The 20,082-nt window shown below is 33.9% G+C and overlaps 1 protein-coding gene across 5 annotated transcripts; it reads left to right on the forward strand.

Moving 5' to 3' along the window:
• Positions 1-311: 311 nt before the first annotated feature.
• On the forward strand, positions 312-14,499 carry LOC122297192 (potassium channel SKOR-like). Of its 5 annotated transcripts, none has more exons than XM_043107169.1 (13): positions 318-640; positions 1,637-1,861; positions 1,962-2,025; positions 3,014-3,353; positions 5,068-5,363; positions 6,808-6,888; positions 8,753-8,851; positions 10,124-10,348; positions 10,581-10,769; positions 11,220-11,295; positions 12,167-12,461; positions 13,024-13,145; positions 13,920-14,058. In XM_043107169.1, exons 1-13 carry the CDS (start codon positions 432-434, stop codon positions 13,925-13,927), a joined length of 2,229 nt encoding a protein of 742 aa, XP_042963103.1. In that variant the 5' UTR covers positions 318-431; the 3' UTR covers positions 13,928-14,058. The 5 variants fall into 5 exon arrangements, 4 of the variants coding, with proteins under 4 accessions (XP_042963104.1, XP_042963103.1, XP_042963102.1 ...); XM_043107168.1 differs by having other exon boundaries at positions 321-640; positions 12,197-12,461; positions 13,931-14,499; XM_043107167.1 differs by having other exon boundaries at positions 322-640; positions 13,931-14,499.
• The last annotated feature ends 5,583 nt before the right edge of the window (positions 14,500-20,082 follow it).

Here is a 20,082-nt window from a genome sequence, read left to right on the forward strand (position 1 = left end):
TAAATTCGTTTTGAAAAAAACGAGATCTATTATTAAAATATAAAATAATTTTTTTAAATGAATTTTGAATTTATCTAATTTTTTTGAAAAAGATTCACGGAACCTACACATGACTCTAGAACTTAAAAAATATTTGAACATTTAGAAGATCTCAATCTGTAAAGCTTCCTTGGCCTGAAAGCTTATAAATTATTCTGTCTGTCGCCATAAATTATTCTGTCAAGCTTATAAAGAAACCTATGTGCCCATGGAATAAAGTCTGAGGAATAATAAAGAATAATACATCATTTCCATTACTGCATGCTTTCAATTACTCCCATATTTATAGCCAGCGATCTATGTGCACGCATGCCTGAAACAAGTGTTTTAGAAAGAGGTTTTTCCGGTTCCAAGAAGCAGCTATAATCCATCTGGATAAAGTACTTTGGAAGATGAATAGGCCGGCCGGAGGAAGAAGATCAGAAGGGGTTGTGTACGAGGCGGCTAGAGACTCGAGACAAGGCTCATGGTCCGCCTGGATTAGGAACTTGGCCGGGTCTTTGAGAAGATCAGAGCTGAGCATCACTCGGAGTGGAAGAGTCGACAGAGACGGCCATCGGAGAAGCAGACGGCATCGCCTTGTCATTCGTCCTGATAACAAGTACATACTTCGCATGCTGTTCTCTCTAAGTATTGCTACTATGCCCACTTTAATGAGGTGACATATGATTTATTAAAAAATATATATATTTAAAATAAAATAGAGTATGAAAATATAAAAAATTAAAAATTAAAATTTTAATTAAATTCTTTCTATTATTTTTATTTTTATATTTATAATTTTTTTTCTAATAAAAACCATCGACCACCCAAGTAGGGCCATCCGCCTGCCCTTATTAAAAATATGAGGAATGATTTGTATAAGACTATAAGTCTAAAATAAACAAGTCATTATAAAAAAGTAAATTATATTTAAAAAAATATAAAAATTAATTTTTATTAATAAAATCTATTTTTTATAAAAAAAATTATAAAAAACTTATATTCTCCGTGCCATTAAAAAATATTAAACCCGCACGAAAGAATGGTGGGTTCTTTGAAACATCTGAAAGGAAATGCTACACATCATTCCACACCACATATTTTATATATTAAAATAATATTTTTATTTTTTTTATTTTTTATTTTATTTTATTCTTATTAAACTAATTAAATTATTCTATTTATCATCTACTCATTACATATTTATTATATAAAAAATAAAAAAAAAATTAAAATAAATGTGATGTATGAAGTGTGAGGATGATAAAAAGAATTTTCCCAGCACGACAGAGATGCCCACGGATAGAGCTCAGAACCCAAGCAAATATGTTGTCCTTCTAGCGGCCTCGTCTTCTCCTCTTGATGTTTTTCGTCAATCTCTTGCTTCTTCTTCTTCTCTTCTTCTACAGTCAGCAGCTTTCTTTTACTTCAAACCCACTTACTTGCACACCTGCCATGGCTGTTATTTGCTTAACTCCCTAACTGAACCACATGCTCGAACAAATCCTTCGGTCCTTTTGCCATCATAATGAAACCCCAAAATGAGAAATGAGAACTGAAACTGAAGAGAGAAAGAACGGAATTTGAAATGATGGGGGCTAGGAAACGCATGCAGGTGGTACGTTGCGTGGAAGCATTTCATTCTGCTATGGGCGGTGTACTCCTCCTTCTTCACGCCCCTGGAGTTCGGGTTCTTCAGAGGACTCCCGGAGAACCTCTTCCTCCTCGACATCGCCGGTCAGTTTGCCTTTCTCATCGACATCCTCGTCCGCTTCTCCGTCGCCTATCATGACACTCAGTCCGACTGCATGATCTACGACCGCAATCTCATCGCGTTGCGGTAACTGTTCGGTTTCCTCTTTACGTTCTTTTCCCTTACTTTATAATATGCTGTAATCATGAAAAATTTAATCGGCTTTTCATATTTTGCTTAATTATAGGTACCTGAAGTCTCGGTTCTTGGTTGATTTGATGGGATGTTTTCCCTGGGATGCAATCTACAAGGTACAACCTTCATTTTCACTCCTCTTTTTCCCTTAGGTTTTATTTTGGTTAATAAGCTGTCCAATGTGGTCTGTTTCTTTTACTTTTATTAAACTGTGCGTGGGTCTTTCAATTATAAGTACTGCATGCTCTTTGTTCTACATCTTGTAATTCTTAATCACATTTGCATATGTTACACATTTCAAATGGTTTCATATATCAACCACTTAAATGTCGATCACTTGACATGCCTTACATATCAGTTGTGACTTGAAAATGATCAAATCTATGATGAAGAAAACCATCTCTCTTTAATTATTTATCCCACAAAAACCAAGTTCTTAAATAAGCAATGTCTCTACCATGAGTAATTATTAGGTAGTCTCAGAGTTTAGAGTTTACACCTAGCCGATCATAGCCTCACAGTTGGAGTAAAAATTGGGAATTCCTGTGATATGCTAGAAGTACTACCTCAGCTGTACTTCGGGACTATCTAATAATTTCTTCTCTATCACAGTGACTCAAAGTAAGAAGGCTTATGTCACATCAAGTTCTACCAATAAGCTCCAATAAGAAGAAACATTTTCTGTGGTTATCTATACCATAACATACAATTCGTATGCACAATGAGAGTTTAAAATGCATTATCATGAGGGAAGAACTTTTTTTTATTTTTTTGATAGGTTAAAGTAAAATGAGGGAAGAATATTTACTTTTTACAATTCTAAAATCCACAAAATAGGGGAAAAAAGGGAAATGTGAAGAGGGTAACTTAGGATGGTGTTTTATAAATAAGATGGGCAATTCAAAACTTGAAGTTCTTTTGTCACAAGTTGTTTTATTCTTGAGTGATCCGATAGATGCTTATGAGGCCTCTCTGTTCAATTGAAAAACAATTGTCACTCTTTTGTCATTTTACTCCATAGTTGATTGCATTCTTTTGAGTTTGATATGGACAATATAGCTTGGTAGCTCTGATACAGTGATCTGAACACAACTGCTTGAACAGGCTTCTGGAAGACAAGAGCTAGTCAGGTACCTGTTGTGGATTAGGTTGAGTCGAGCACTTAGAGTGACAGAGTTTTTTGCGAAGTTGGAGAAAGATATTAGGATAAATTACCTTGGAACAAGAATTGTGAAACTCTTTGTTGTGGAACTCTATTGCACTCATACTGCTGCCTGCATCTTTTACTATCTTGCTACCACTGTGGCTCCCTCCAAGGAAGGTTACACATGGATTGGAAGTTTGAAGATGGGTGATTTCAGATATTCAGACTTTAGAAAAATTGATCTTTGGAAGCGTTATGTAACATCTCTCTATTTTGCCATTGTTACCATGGCTACTGTTGGTAAGCTCGTCTATATTTCTCTCTTGAATAAAAAATAAAAATCATTTTAGCCATTGGTTATCTGTATTAGGCACTCAAGATTATTGCCCTTTGGTGTGTGTGAGCTATGCCCTAGTTTATGAGTTCAGCTTTTTTCTCATTTATGTTGTGGCTATGATATCTAAAATGTGAAATACCAACTTATTAAAAAAAAAAAATAGTGTCATACCACAAGACAATATTGGTAAAAGTGTGCTTAAGTGTGAAGTGCAAAGCGTCAGGGCTGAAGTGCTTTGCTTGCCAAAAGTGTGCATCAAGCTGGCTTTTTGGCACTTTTTTTTAGCAAGCTTAAAGCACATTTTTGTTATTTTTTTGTAAAGAATACATAAATGTCAATTGCGACTAAACCTGTTTGTCTAGGTCATTAATTTAGATGAAATCAAGGAGGTAGATGATGGGAGTAACAAATCTTTTGATAAAATGATGATGGTCATATGCTTGATGATGAGGGTGATTATACACTAGGATTGCATTGAGGTACTTATGTCACCATAGAAGCCAATACTTACAATTCTTCAGCGTTTTTGGTAATTTCCTTTTGGGTATATTTTGATCCAACCATGTACTTTATTTTGATTATATTTTATAAAGAATAAGAGATTATAGAAAATGCTTAGTTTAAATTTTAAGCAATTAGTTGACCATATGATTGTCATCTCGCATAATATTCTTCGAAATTGAGTCAATAAGCTAACTAAGTTACTATCTTGCTTCTTTTAATCTATTTATTTTAATATATGAAATACTTTGTTAATTATACATTATTTTTTCAAATCTTGTATGCTTTACTTCAATCAAGATCACACTTGCACTTTGTGCCTAGGCTCTAGGCGGCCTTTGCACTTTATTCTGCTTGGTGGTTTCACCAACATTGCTGCAAGAGTCACTCTTTTAAACACCTTTAGAAATAGGCTGAAATACTTTGTTAATTATACATTATTTTTTCAAATCTTGTATGCTTTACTTCAATCAAGCTCACACTTGCACTTTGCGCCTAGACTCTAGGCGGCCTTTGCACTTTATTCTGCTTGGTGGTTTCACCAACATTGCCGCAAGAGTCACTCATTTAAACACCCTTAGAAATCGGCTGAAGTCATCGGTTCTAATCCACGTTTCTATTTTTCTGGTAAGCTGCTCTGCAAGCAGAGCGAATAAACATAGATCCACCCCAATTTCATGATGAATATGCTTGGCCTGTTATCTCTTCATCTTCCTATTTATGAGCCATAGCTCATGTCCACATTTGCAATTTCACATAGAATTCCTAGGGCTTTTGTAGAAACTATAGTTTTTTGTTCTAAAATGGTTCCTCATCTTGGGTCAGGACCGAACACTAGCAACCTGTTCAGGGCAAGAATCGGTTATGTAAGAAATTGATTGGGGGCTAAGATAGGTTGATACTTTTCTGAAAATAGGCTTTATTTGCTCCGCCTATAATAGTTTTTACCAATCCTTCTTGTATTCATCTTCCTATTCTCCTCGAGATTACTGCATTAGGCCCATCCTATAATCTGTTTATGGACTCTGATCAAATCAAGGACAGTACATTTATTTCTAAAGGTTGATAATGGCCCCTTCTCATCACCATATGAATTGTTTCTATTTTCATTTCGAGTTTCTCATATCAGATTTGGGAATCTTTACTGTATGTACTGATAATTTGCTTTGTATCCAGGTTATGGAGAGATACATGCAGTCAATGCCAGGGAAATGATATTCATTATGATTTTTGTGTCATTTAATATGATTCTTGGTGCTTATCTGCTTGGTAACATAGCAGCACTAGTAGTAAAAGGATCGAAGACAGAAAAATTCAGGGATAAAATGGCAAACCTTATCAAATACATGAACAAAAACAATCTTGATAGGCACATAAGCAGTGAGATCAAAGGTCATCTGCGATTACAATATGACCGCAGCACTACAGAAGTTGCTTTACTTCAGGATGTTCCAACCTCTATTCAGACTAAGGTATTGATAAATTTTTAGTATGCCTGTATGGCTTTGGTTCTGCTCATTTTGGTTAGTATGTGGTATGCTTGATATAAATGGCTGCCCCAGCTCCTAATAGCTTAAGTTTGCGGGATTGATGTGTCCCCATCATGATATACCAGAACAGTTGTTGGCTATGGAATTTTGATTCAAGTGGGGGGCCGGGGGGATTAGCATTTAGCATACTTTGTATGGTGTTGGAAAACTTTTTAACATTTTCTTGCTTTATATACTAAGCCTTATTGACAAGAGTATTCACTACAGATCCCTTTGTATTTTACTCGATAACATGGTTTTTTGAACTTTTTTGTGAAATCTTATAAGCATCTGTGTAATTCTTCATCAAGAAAATTGATATTGGATGTTTCTCCAGTTGTGGTCATAGACTGAAGGCAAAGATCAATGGTTCCTGAAGATTTTGCATGGTTTCGTCTTTCACCCAACCTTGATTGCAATTTCTTGGACATTGGGTGGTGAGAAGGATTAGTCAATTTAAGGGATTCAAATGTTTCCAATTTTGAAATAAAGGACTAAAAATTACTGACGGGGGAAGACAGTCTGAGATGTTCTGTAATTTATATAGGATAGAATTTGCAGAGGTTACCGTGTTGAAAGGCTATCTACTTTATCTATAGGTGTTCATCCATATAAAAGTCTATCAATTTCTGTTCTGAGGATGTGGGTTGGGAATGAATTATCAAAATGACTCTTTTATTTCCCTTGTTTTGACACTTGATAAAATGCCTCTTCTGTTTTTTCTTGTTCTGACACTTAATAAAATGCCTGGCGCTTAATTGTCATATAAAATGTCTGGAACTTAATTTTCAGTTTCACCAACTAGCTAGGCATACAATGGTGTATCAAACACAACTTTTTCCATGTTATGTCTTCTCACATTCAACAAGGGGACTTCCAACATTTGCGTGTGAAAGCCAAGTGGAAAGCGAATGAGTGGCGTGCGTTGGTGTTGGAGGCACCGTGTAGTGGCGGTGGTGTGTGAGCCTCAAATGTGCTGTCTTGGGTAGCCGTCCATCCAATCTTGTTGATTGGGGGCTGGCAGTTTCAAGAGTGGCACACATGTAGGTTGGAGGCATCCTGAAGGCGATGGATTAGCCTTCATTGTAATGAGTTTTAGCAAAAGAATTTTCTCACTTATAAAAATAATTTTGAATTGGAAAATTGCTAATCGATTGCAACAGTTGTTATAGATGGTTCTCAGAATCCCTACAGTTACCTAGTTTTGTGAGTGGGGATTAGTTAGAAGAAGAGTGCGGGACCTGATAGTTAAGGAAGAATTCATGCAGCACCTTTTGGATACTGTCTTGATATTGTTCATTGCATGTACCAGTTCTTTTGGTATTTTATGAATTTATGGTGATGCTTGGTTTGCATAATTGTATTACAATTTTTTTCTTTGGTGCAGATTTCACAGAACTTATATGAGCCATATGTTGAAGAAGCTTCTCTTTTCAAGGGGTGCTCTCTGGGATTCATAAAGCGGATTGTAAGCCATCATGCTATTCATATTTAGCATCATGTGAATTCTAAAGGATGGGCTATGATAAGTTCCATTATCTTACCCATAAAAAAAGTTGAAAGTAATATGATATCTGTGAACTTGATCACATCCATTTGGTTTAGAAGTCATAGTTTATCTAATTGCTACTAATTCCATAGAAGTGGCGGATTAGTTGGCATCTCCAGTTTAACTTTCCACATGCAGCATCAATTGGGCCTGTTATTAGGAATTGTTTATTCATTGCAAGCATTACTATAACAGCTCAATCTTGTCCTAATATAGTTTTCATCTCAAATCCATATTTTGGAACTTGAAAGTAATAGGTTCTCTAGCACGATTAGCTCTCTCCACAAATTTCTCTTGAACAATATGCCACTTCTGGTATCAATTGTTATGTAGAATCTAGCAGCTTACTGCTGTCCACTGTAATCCACAGTTGGTGTAGACAGTCATTAGTGTAGAAGGTGACACCATGCAAGTACTCTATTTACACATACCAGTTCCATGCCTATGTCTTACCTAGGGCTCTCATCAAGTTCTTTCAAGGTTTTTTCGTAGCATGATCCAATTATTAAGATTAGAGATTAGGTTTGCTAGGTTTGAGAGGCAAGACTTCTCAAAAGCAGGGGGAATATGACTCTGATAGAGAGTACCTTCTTGAGTTATGTGACCTGTTTTACTATAAAATGAAAGTGCTCGGACCTATTTTAGGACCTTTTTTTCCTGTATTCTGCAATTTTCCGGGTGCCTTGAAGAAGGGGTATTTTATAGCATGAAACTTGATGATTCTCAAAATTAATGGGTTCATTGTGATGGTGTTTGTTTCCACCATACAGGTTGGCAGCTTGTGAGTGAAGCAGCTTAGGATCTTAAAGGGGAAATTATTTTTTTTTCCCCGGGGGGGGGGGGGGGGGGGGGGGTGGGCTGAGGTGAGATGAGTTGGTTTTCAAGGAGAGTGATTTGTTTGAAACATGCGGAAGGAAGGAGAGGGTGACCTTGTGTTGTTTGTAGTTCAACAGAGTTTCTTTGTGGAAAGGTAAAAGAGTGGATTATTTGTAGCAAAGCTGTTTAGTAGATGAGGTGAGTACTTTTGTGGCAGGATGTTAAGTGCATGGATGCATCTTTAAAGGATGTATCTGCTGAACAATTCTCTATTTCTGTGGATAGAAGGAAAACAGTGGCTATTCATTGAATGGGTGAACTGTTAATCTGAGAAAAAGGTCAGCTTGACCAGTGTGAGACTGAGAATAAGAGAATGGATATTGTTTCAACTTTTACCTGATCTCTATGGCTTTGGTAAGGTTGAGGATTCTACAGCCGGTGATTAAAGACGAATTTGAAGTTTGAAGTAATCTAGAGGCATTAGGGGATGACTAATTATTAGCATGTCTCAGTGTATGGATGGTGGCACTCCTATCCTATACATGATGTCCTATGATTAAATTTTGTACACAACCATCAGTATTTAATGATATGACATCATGTCACAGGGTGAAGAGTATCACATGTCCATGGGAAGGCATTTGATCATTTTCTTTTATATAGTTTGATTGCTAGGTCACCTGGATGTTCTCTTTTTGTTATACTTGAGGCACCTTTTAGTTTAAGTTGGATGGTTGTTTAATTTTAATGTTGCTTGAGAGCATTTTAACTGTGTTGTTCAGTGTTTTGTATCCGATTGTTTCATCATTTGACTCCTTTTGTGTTCTTTTTTAACATAATTTTTTTTTTCTCGAATATCATTATGATATTATTCGTCATAATTTTCAATCATAAAAAACAGAACTAGTAACATTAGAAGCTTAGCTTCTTCCAGTGGAGCTGACTCATTCATTTCATGGTGTATCAGGCAAGCAGAGTCCATGAGGAGTTTTTCCTCCCAGGAGAAGTGATTATAGAACCGGGAAACATAATAGATCAACTTTATATCATATGTAATGGTGAAGTGGTATGAACTTCTTCCTAATGATATCATCTCCATTATGTCTATCTTTTCAATTGTTTTGTGTACTTGCATTCAGCATCTGTATGGAATATATATGGCATTTAGAGAATATGACTGACTCAAAATAGTTTATTAGCATTTTTTATACTATGAAAAAGTGCGAATTTTTATAGCTATAAGTTCATAAATTAAGGGAAGCATTTTTATAGAGTAACAAGATGTTGACTAGAAGCCATCCACAATAGTTATGATGGAAGAAGGATATCTTGAATATCCATACTGGTGTTGATACAAGTTTTATGACAACCTTTAACCCCCCACCCCCAACTTCTCTCCTCAGAGATCCGAAAGTTCTGAAGTTTGTGTTCACCATGATAAGGGTCATAACAGAAACACTTGTAAAGGTGAAAATCATAACATTAATAAGTAGGCCTATCTTACTTATCAAAAAAATAAGTAGGCCTATCTTAATAGTAAACGTATTGTTGACCTGAAATATGCCCTTTTTATAGTTTTGTTAATAGGTGAAATATAAACTGCACCTTTCACAACCTTGACAACTGACTTCGATGCCTTTGGTTTCTGCCTCCCGCTCTTTCTCAACCCACCATTACCTCCACTTGTCAAATTCATTCAAAACTGAAATGCAATTTCACCAATTGTAGGACATAATTTCTCTAAAAACATAACCCTCTCAGCCTTTGTGGTTTTGTTTTATTTGTTGTGAGAGAGAAAGGGATTGGGCTTCTATAGGCAGTCTGTCTGGCAGTTTAAATTGGAATAGGGTAGCAGTTGATCTAGTGTTATAGGTACAGTGGCCAGCGGTTTTGGGCTCCCATGGAGAGTGGTGCTTGTAACATGGGTTTCTAGGAAGAAACCACATGGATCTTTGAAGTGAGTGACATGGCTTGATGTAAAACAGACAGTAGGATGGAAAAGTTTGGTTAGAGCTGCATGTACGACAGGTTGATCAAATTTTTTTTTACCAAAAGGGTGTCATTAGATGACTATAAGAACAAGGCCTATAGCTTGTACTTTACCTTTTCTATACATAGCTTGAGAATGGGTCAATATCCATTAGAGTTCTTGTCCGAACTCTAAGATCCTAATCTCTTGACAAATGATATATTTTTTTACGTGCATCAGAATGTGTCGTCATTATATGCACCTGATTATTAATCTTAAGAATATCTCTAATATGTAAAGATGGAATATATATTTTCTTATTTGCGTGTTTTTTAAGTTAGATACTGCCTCTATAATATTTTTCTACAGGAGGAGGTAGGAAATGTGGAAGAGGATGAAACAGAGAAATTTATTATGCGTCAGCAAGCTTATGGGTCATTTGGCGAGGTTTCTTTTCTTTGTAGCATTCCTCAGACTCGTACAGTTCGAGTTTGTGAACTATGCAGGGTCTTGCGGCTTGATAAACGTTGTTTTACAGAAATCCTGGAGATATGTTTTTCTGATGGACAGATTATCTTGAACAACCTCCTTGAGGTAAATTGATCATCTTTCTCCTTCCATTTGACATTTTACCCTAAAAATATGGTCGTTGAGATATGATTGTCGATGCCTTCGCTGAATTCTACAGTATAGAATCAATTGTGTCCACTTGCTTGAAAACTTTCTCTGTATTTGCTGAAAGTATTCTGAAATATCACTCGTTTTATGCGGCAAGAAATTTTAACCAATACAGTAAATAACATTCCCACACTTTTATCAATGACAGGGAAAGGGCCCCAACCTCCAGACCAAGATTTTGGAATCAAATATAACACTATATATTGGACAGCATGAATCAGAGCTGGCTGTGAGGGTTAATTGTGCTGCCTATGATGGAGATTCTCATCGCCTAAAATGTTTGATCAGAGCAGGTGCCAATCCCAACAAAGCAGATTATGATGGTAGATCACCTTTGGTATGGATTAAGGCTAAGTTGCATTTTAATATTCTTTGACAATAGAGCAGTGGAATACTGTCACTCATATTTTTGCAAGTTTAGATACTTCATACTCTTTCCTCCTTGCTGCATCTCAATGATGTAAATTGGCATCTTATTTTTCTTAAAAAAAAAAAAAAAAAAGAAAAAGAAAAATTAACTGAGGGAGAGTTTGGAGACTCATCCAATTCCTCTGAATTTAAGTGACACAAAGGAATATTATATGTCATCACATACAGAAACAAAGTGTAACGTGGTATTGATTTCATACCCAAGGTCTTATATGTCATTGTTTTTAGCTTATGCAGTTATGGATTTTGTGCTGAATCATCTTAATGGTGTTTGGTACTCGCCCTACCCCTTCAATTTACTAGGAATGAAATGAACTCACTCATGGCTTCTACTAATATATAGTTTTGTTTCTTTCAGCATATTGCGGCATCCAAGGGATACAAAGATCTTGCTCGTTTCCTTATTGAACAAGGAGTGGACATCAACATTTCAGGTAGGCCTTTCAACTGGTTCATTCCTGTCGAGGGATTGAGCAACCCTGCACAGGAGAGGGGGGGTTGCACCCCCAATACCTACTGTATTTTGTCAGAAATGTTAATAAATTATTTTTCTTTCAAAATCGACATCTTTAAAAATTACACTCTGTGATGAACAATATTTTTTTGATTTAGTTTAAATAGTTCCCACTCAAAGTCCAACACTCTTAGAACTCTATAATTGTTCACACTTGTCTAAAGTATTGCGTTGAGTTGTTTACATAAAAGAGATACCAAACAAAGTCAATAAACACGAGAAAAAAGAAACAATGTTGCCATTTTTAAAAAACTAAGGCTAGAAATCAAACATATACAAAAGATGTTATCTTGAAGAAACACAAGTTATAATGGTGACGTGGCAGGAAAAAAAACTGGATTGGATGAAATGAATATTGTCTAATAAAGGACCTATTCACCATCAAAATATGTAAAAGAAGGATTGCAATATAGCCTTTTTAATAGAACTTTTTCTTTCTCTGTCCTCCCATTAAAAGTGTTATAAGTTTTTTTTTCAAGATTTAAATATTTTAGTGTGAGAATCATGCTCGAACCATCATTTATTGGTACGAACTTCGTCATTAGACTTGTACATTTTTTTTTTCTATAAGCTTCCTAGTTAAACATATTATTTCTTTGCTTTTACACCTATTCCTTACTTTCTAGAAGATATATGATGTTAATTGTTAGTAGACATTAATGACCTGAGCCACCGTCTCCCCCACCCCACAAAAAATATATATATAAATTCTTTCTTGCCTCGAAATACTGTTAATCTCCTCCCAAGTTTTGAATGTATTAGTAGAAGTACTTATTAACCATGTCTATTAGATAATTTTGGGAACACTCCCTTACTTGAAGCCATCAAGAATGGGCACGATCAAGTAGCTTCTTTACTCGTTAAGGCAGGGGCAACACTTGTGGTTGATGATGCTGGTGGTTTTCTCTGCACTACCGTTGTGAGGAGGGATGTGGATCTTCTGAAAAAGGTTTTGTCCAATGGAATTAATCCAAATGCCAGTAATTATGATCGCCGAACACCACTTCACATAGCTGCCTCAGAAGGGTTATATTCAATGGCAGAGTTACTTCTAGAAGCAGGAGCAATTGTTTTGTCAAGGGACAGGTATGATCTAAATGTTTTTCTGGTTTTTAAGACAAGATTGAAGCGTAATATTTTTTGAGTCCCTAGCAGTTTCACAAGTGCAAAATACCCCCATATTAGCATATTCGAATCACATTGATATTTGATCATTCTTTGTTTTCGTTGTTAGATATATCTGTGTGGTCAAACTCAGATTACAGTTCCGAATCGCATGAGATGTCTACATCTGCTAGCATGGTTCTAAATTGTCCTTCCAATACAATCCATCACTTCAGTCCTGCTTCTGGCTTAACTGAAGCTTATTCTAATGATTGAGTTTTTAATTATGGCTCTTATTTCGTTAAGATTCAAAAAATCTGGTTCAATTTCTCAGTCATCAGACTTCAAATGTTTTTGGAAGAGATGAAAAGACACAAGGGGTCACTCTTCTAGTCTACACCGACTTTATGGTGAAAGAAAGAAAGCACATAGGGAATCATTGTGCACAATGAACTACAAATGCCTCAAGTTTTTTTTTTTTTTTTTTAAAGTACAGGACCTTGCCACATGGAGTAACCTTTGTCAGCCTATCTTCTGCTTGCAGATGGGGAAATACTCCACTTGTTGATGCCTCTATAGGTGGAAATAAAGATTTGATCAAACTGCTCAAAGTTGCAACAACTTCTCAGTTGTCTGAGTTATCCTATCGTTCTCAGGAAATTCAAGGTACAAACAAAATTTTAGCTCTCCCATTTGGCACTATATAATTATACAATCCATTATTGTCTGATTTGGAATGAACAGTTGATTTAGGATGGAATTTTATTGCATGAAAAAGTTGTTGCCAAAAAAGTTACAAACCAAAAGATGCACTGACAGAGAAATGAAGAACAATAAGATTTTTCTCCCATCCTACCATTTTTGTATCTGAAAAAAAAAAGAAGGAAAGGTGTGGTTTTCCTTAATATATGCTTTTGTTAACAAACAAGAAGTGTGTAGAAACTTAGAAAGCTATCTTGAAGTATTAAAATTCAAAAGGAAGAGAATTCATAACACGTACAACAGAAATAGTGAAAGTGGTGCCAAGTGCATGAAGGCGCTCAAACAAAAATCTCAAAAACAGTGATTTCATCTCACAACTAAATTCACTTCACCACAGATTGTGGTAACTAACCTAGGGGAGCACAGGGGGACAAACAAGAAAACTCATTTGTTGAGAACTTTACCACGCAGACATTCAAGGAAGTTGGATGCCAATAAAAGATATATATATCATGGAGAGAAATCAATTTTCATTTTTGCCCATAACATTTTGTTTATCCGTTGAACGCAAACTGCTTAGGGCACAGATATTCTACCCTATGAGGGAATCATAAGGTAGAAAATATTTGTGTCATCTCTTGTTTCTTTTGTTCTTTTCTTTGGCTCGAGTAATTTTTTCATTAAATTGGTTGTCAGATGTTTAGCCTACTACTATCAGTGAATTGGTAATATTTTTAGTGACTTGACAGACGAAATACGACAGAAGAAATGCAGAGTGTTCCCTTTTCACCCATGGGATCCCAAAGAGGAGAGAAGAGAGGGAATTGTGTTGTGGGTTCCACAAAGCATTCAAGATCTCATCCAAGCAGCAAGGGAGCAGTTGAAATGTTCAAGTGGCTCTTGTATTTTGTCTGAAAATGGGGGCAAAATCCTTGATATAAACATGGTTACCAATGATCAGAAGCTATATCTGGTTTCTGAAACAAAAGAGGGGCAATCAGAGTGCCTAGACTGACTAATGTTCTGCAAAACTGGAAAACAATTCTCTTAGTAGTTAGTCATCTGCAGAACTAAGCAATCTGCTCCCTTCTAAGTGCTAGGCATGTCTATAATGTATACATACATATCCATGCACACCTGTTCATATAAGAAGATAATTATCAGAACAACACTCTAAAGATTGCTTCCTTTCTTTTGGTTTCCTAAATAGTTATACCATGGAAAATTTATAAAATAGAATAGGGATTAAGGGGCACTTCACACTTGATATGTCCAAGAATGATGTATTAAATAGCTCATATTGATCTCATTTTGTTTATCACTGCTCCCCGAATCTAGTTTCAATAGTTTACTACTTCTGGTTCTGAAGATCCTAATAAATTCCGTTAACTCACACTTGACTCGAGGTGTTTTTACAACATAATATATACACTCAAGCTCACTTCTTTTACACCCTACTTGCGCACAACTCACTTTACCTTGTCACACTAACCCAAGCACTTGACACCTAGCTAGACACATGACAGAGGCACTACCACTCTCTAGCTCATACTTGCCGACCTGCACAATTGCCCACCCGCACTTCTTGAGACGCACACAAAGACAAAGTGAGAAGGATGGTCTTGGCACTCAGACATGCTTGTGGGTGAAATAATGATTAACAACCACACTGAGTCGGTTGCTAGAAGCTTGAAGAAGTTAGTTGGCAAAAAAATCCGAAACTTGTTTCATATGAGAGAGGCAGCAGAACTAAATTTCAAGAGAGAGTGTTGCTGGCTTTCAACATTCCTCAACACTGTCTATTTGTTAAGAGTTAAGTGCCAAGCTGACTACACCAACTTCAGCAAAGAACATCGAGTCACCTTAGTTCTTACAAATTAAGGCCGGAAAGGCTATGTTTGCAATAAAGACAACAGTAGAGAATGAGATGCTATAGCACATTCAAAATGTCGTCACACTGAAGGAAGTATGGCCCTATGGGATATCTTTGGGCTCGTTTCTCAAGGAAAAATCATATGGGCTTTCAACTCTTAAGAGTGTGAATTAATATCAACAACATACCCAGAGCTCACAATTAATCAATAATTTACCAAGATAAGTCTCTCGGTCGTACGAGATTGTGCAGAGAGGTCATGTTCTTATATATTCATGGGAGAAGCCTACATGATCAGATAAGTCATCGTGTTTTCATCAAACACTGTCTGTTAATGTAGACTACATCAACATGTTATAACATGCATAACGCAGTCGACGTTATCTAGTGGTTCATGAGTTCTATGCATGCAGGCCATGCGCCAGGCAGGTCGATCATGAACTTCGATGGAATTGAACTGGCCGGCATAAGTATTTGCCTATGAATAATATAATATGGAGGTATTTTGGAGGCCAGCCATGCATGCTCATTTTTAAACATGGTGTCAAAACGTACTAATTGTTAAAGTGAGCCTTCGATCGATCTCGATTTTATTATATCTGTTTGAATTAGTCCCAACGATTGTTGAGCCGACCAATCTTTGCAGTCCCGATCATGATCATGATCGATCATGATAAAAATGATAACAAAAAGAATAAATAAACTCGATCGATCACGCAGAAAACGATTTATATATAAATGTCAAGCTGGGAATATATAGCCGCGTACTTCGCAAGCAATAATGAAACTCAATGTTGGCAAGCCTTGACGGCAAAGTGAGCCATCCAAGCATGCACCTACTGTCACGTGGTGGCGAGTTGTAAAAGTCAACAAGCCAATCAAGATGACTTCCCATTTATATAATTGACTGGACATCCCACTCCGCTCCCTCCTCCTACCCATTTTGTCTCCAAACAACTGGATCCTGATTCAGGAAACTGATCACTAATATATATAGCTTGTTTTGGCAGTCCTCGATCCGACGAAAATGTTAAAACTAATTTCCAGGAATATTAATAATTGATATTCTGGTGCAGCTGAAGCAAAAGATGATCAGTTTTATCAATGGAGGATCAGGTCGGAAAGGGAAGGTGTGGGGAATGTAGTCTGGCTCAAGGCCACTAATAAACTTGAAAACGATGAGTTTAATTGGCAGATCATGATCAGTCGTTTCTCGGACCAGGCTTCATTCCCCTCACTACCTTCTCTTTTAATTTCTTCCACACTAATATTGATCTGTCTGCAATTAAGATTGCATTCCATTCCAGGTGAACATCTCTCTCTCTCTCTCTCTCTCTCTCTCTCTCTCTCTATATATATATATATGTATGTATGTACATGCAGGACCTATATATACGTGCGATCAGTTAGTTTTTGTATTAATTTTTGGCAAATAAGATCATTTATGGTGCATATATACCTATTGACGACGTTTTCATTCTAGCTCTATGAACACACGCATGCATATATGTATATACATATCTTTATATATATAAAGTGGTTATCTAACATAATTTTATTGGTTTAATGGTCTTTGTTGTTTTATCGTTAAAATTAACGCCGTTAGTTGCATGAATCACTATAAATTTAATTATTTTTCTGCATGATTTCGGTAATCGCAGACCCACCCCTCTCTCTCTTTTTAAAAGTTCTTATTTTTTTAATCTCTCTTCTGAATCACCTATGAATAAATTCATAATTATCAAAATTCATGCATCGATCCTGAAACCCATAAATTGATGATCATTTATTTAGCATATATATTAGATATATATATATTATATTATATATATATCTATATAAATTATATATATTCTATATTCTATTTTATATAATATAAATTTATATATGTGATTTAAAATTTCTATTCATTCCTTATATAAACAAAGAGAAATGTAAAACAATTAAGTTTAAATTTATTTACCAACTACATTTACTAATACAATTATTTCAATAAAATATTATTTATTTATCAATTTAAATTCATTATGAAACATTAAAATCAAATAATAATATCTTATAAAAACCTTAGTATTTTATTTCTTTATAAAAATTATATCACTTTTTAAAAATAATCACTTTATTAAATTAAGAAAACGTGTTCTGCACGTTACTTTAATGTTAACGGTTTGTCTCCTGCGCTGCACAGTTTTGGTTTAAGGGTTTTTTTTTTTCTTTCATGTATTTGTTATTTTCGACCATACCCAGGAGCACATACAATAATCAATAATAAAATTTTAATTCTAAATGCTTTAAAACCGATTTAAGTTTATCTTACTTGTTAGAAATTATATATATAAATATATATATATTTAAAGAATTAAATATTTTTTATTAATAAAAACCATATTAATTCTTAAAAATAATATTTCTATCCCTTGACGTTGCCCAACTACTTGTATATATATACTAGTAGTTGGGCAACGTCCAAGGGACGTTCGTCCAGTGTATAGAAATATTATTTTTATTAAGAAAAAAATTTTGAATAATAATGTACTATTTTTAGAAAAAAAATATATAAATTCTAACATCAAATAGTAAGATAGACTTAAATCAGTTTTAAAGCATTTAGAATTTATAAAAAAAAAAAAAAAGAATCTTGAAACAAACATGTGCAGCACAGGAGATAAACTGTTAACAGTAAAGGAACGTGCATAGCACGTTTTCTTGATTTAATAAAGCGATTATTTTTAAAAAGTAACATAATTTTTATAAAGAAATAAAATACTAAGGTTTTTATAAGATATTATTATTTGATTTTAATGTTTCATAATGAATTTAAATTGATAAATAAATAATATTTTATTAGGATAATTGTATTCATAAATGTAGTTGGTAAATATATTTAAACTTAATTATTTTACATTTCTCTTTGTTTATATAAGGAATGAATAAAAATTTTAAATCACATAAATAAATTGATATATAAATTATAATTTATATAAAAGATCATATATATATATAATAGAATATAGAATATATATTTATATAATTTATATAGATATATATAATAGAATATATATATATATATATATATATAGATATCTAATATACCTCATAAATAAATGATCATCAATGCATAGGTTACAGGATTATGCATGCTGCATGAATTTTAATAATTATGAATTTATTCATAAGTGATTGGGGAGAGAGATTAAAAAATTAAGAACTTTTAAGAAGAGAGAGTCACTTTAATTTATTCATGTAACTAACGGCGTTAATTTTAACGGTAAAACAACAAAAACCGTTAAACCAATAAAATTCCGTTAGATAGCCACTTTATATATATAAAGATATATATATGATATATCAATATCATATGCAGTAGATGCATATGTAGACGGCTGATTTTGGTGATCAAAGCCGCACGTTATAAGTTAAGCATAAATGCCAATACCCTCTTTTCGTCCCTAATCTATATCTAGAGCGGCCGGGTAGCAACTAGCAAGACTTACACTGCTACTAAAATTCTTATTCAAAGCTATCTCATTTCATGATTCCTAGCGTGTAGAAAGGTTGAAAAATTACGTCTATGACTTTAAGAACTTATCTCTATCGTGCATTCTAAGGTACGTAGCTGTTGGCAATGATACTGTTCCGAGGAAAAACTTCTTTCTAACCCTAACAAGCAAGATGATAGAATTTAATGAGCTACTTCTATTATATTTTGGGTGAGAGAATGGGCTACCTCATCATCATCTTGTTTAATATTTTTCACCTATTCTATTAATTATGTGTTCAAGACTAATATAAGATCCATGCTGGGTCACAATAAATAATACAACATATATATATATATATATATATATATATATATATATATATATATATATATATATATATCTTAATACATTGGATCATATGTGAAATTAGAATATATACATGAACACAACCAAAAATAAGAATTGAAAAAAAAAATGGTGCTTGATTAAATGCAAATTGCAATTGATGTCTTGTTCCCTTTCACAAAACTTTTGATCTCATTTCATCTAATCATTGCAATTTTTCAAATTTCTATACAAAATAAAAGAAACAATTCAACTTTTTTAAAATTTAAAATAAAAATAATATTAAAAAAACGTATTCTAATAATATTTTATTCAACTTTCAACTTTTATATCAACTCATCTCATTTCATCTAATCTGCAAAAACAAATGTGATAGTATTTATGGTGTAGCATATACCTAAATGGGAAAAAATTACTCTTTTATTTTCGTAAGTAAAAGATGAGCAATTGAGTAATGAAGTAAGGTTGTTTGAATAGTAAGATGAGATGAGATGAGATGATTTTATATGAAATTTGAAAATTAAATATTGTTAGAATATTATTTTTTAATATTATTATTGTTTTTAAATTAAAAAAAATTAAATTTTTTATTATATTTTATATAAAAATTTGAGAAAGTTATAATTATGAGATAAGATGAAAGTATTTCTCAATCTAAACAGCCTGTAAATCATACTTAGCATGTATTTGAACAACAAGAGTTTGAACATTACTTTGATAAGCAATAATCATCAAATGATGTAAACTAGCTAAATTGTTAGTTAAATAATCATAAAATTGTTCGTGCTATCTAATTAATTATCCAAGCAAAAAATTAACAAGCGAAACATTTCAATCTTCAAGTAGAAAAGAGAAAAATAAAATAAAATAAATCTATATATGAAGAAAAAGAGAAAGTTAGTATATGTTTATCAATTTTTTTTTTTAAATAACTTGAATTCAATCATGCTTTAAACATTGGAAAATTTTCTATTTTCAAGGAGATTTACATATATTTTTGTGAAAAATAAAAACACACAAATCAAAACAACTTTCCCTATATTTTTTAACAGAACTGTTACAAAAATTTATTCCATTCTGATTTTCACAAAACTTAATACAATAATTGATGTCATAAGAATATAAAATTTTTGAGAATTTATTTTTAAGAAAAAAGTTAACCAAAGAGTTGGTTTAAGTGATAAAAGTCTTAAATTTGAGG

The sequence above is a fragment of the Carya illinoinensis genome, chromosome 15 (genome assembly GCF_018687715.1).
Source record: "Carya illinoinensis cultivar Pawnee chromosome 15, C.illinoinensisPawnee_v1, whole genome shotgun sequence".
In the NCBI taxonomy this organism is placed as follows: domain Eukaryota; kingdom Viridiplantae; phylum Streptophyta; class Magnoliopsida; order Fagales; family Juglandaceae; genus Carya; species Carya illinoinensis.

What these genes read in the sequence shown, in the direction of transcription:
- LOC122297192 (XM_043107167.1), top strand. Translation starts at nt 432, where the DNA reads ATGAATAGGCCGGCCGGAGGAAGAAGATCAGAAGGGGTTGTGTACGAG. An exon ending in GTCATTCGTCCTGATAACAA is followed by an intron (nt 641 to 1,636) that starts GTACATACTTCG and finishes AAACGCATGCAG; the next exon opens with GTGGTACGTTGCGTGGAAGC. An exon ending in TCTTGAACAACCTCCTTGAG is followed by an intron (nt 10,349 to 10,580) that starts GTAAATTGATCA and finishes TATCAATGACAG; the next exon opens with GGAAAGGGCCCCAACCTCCA.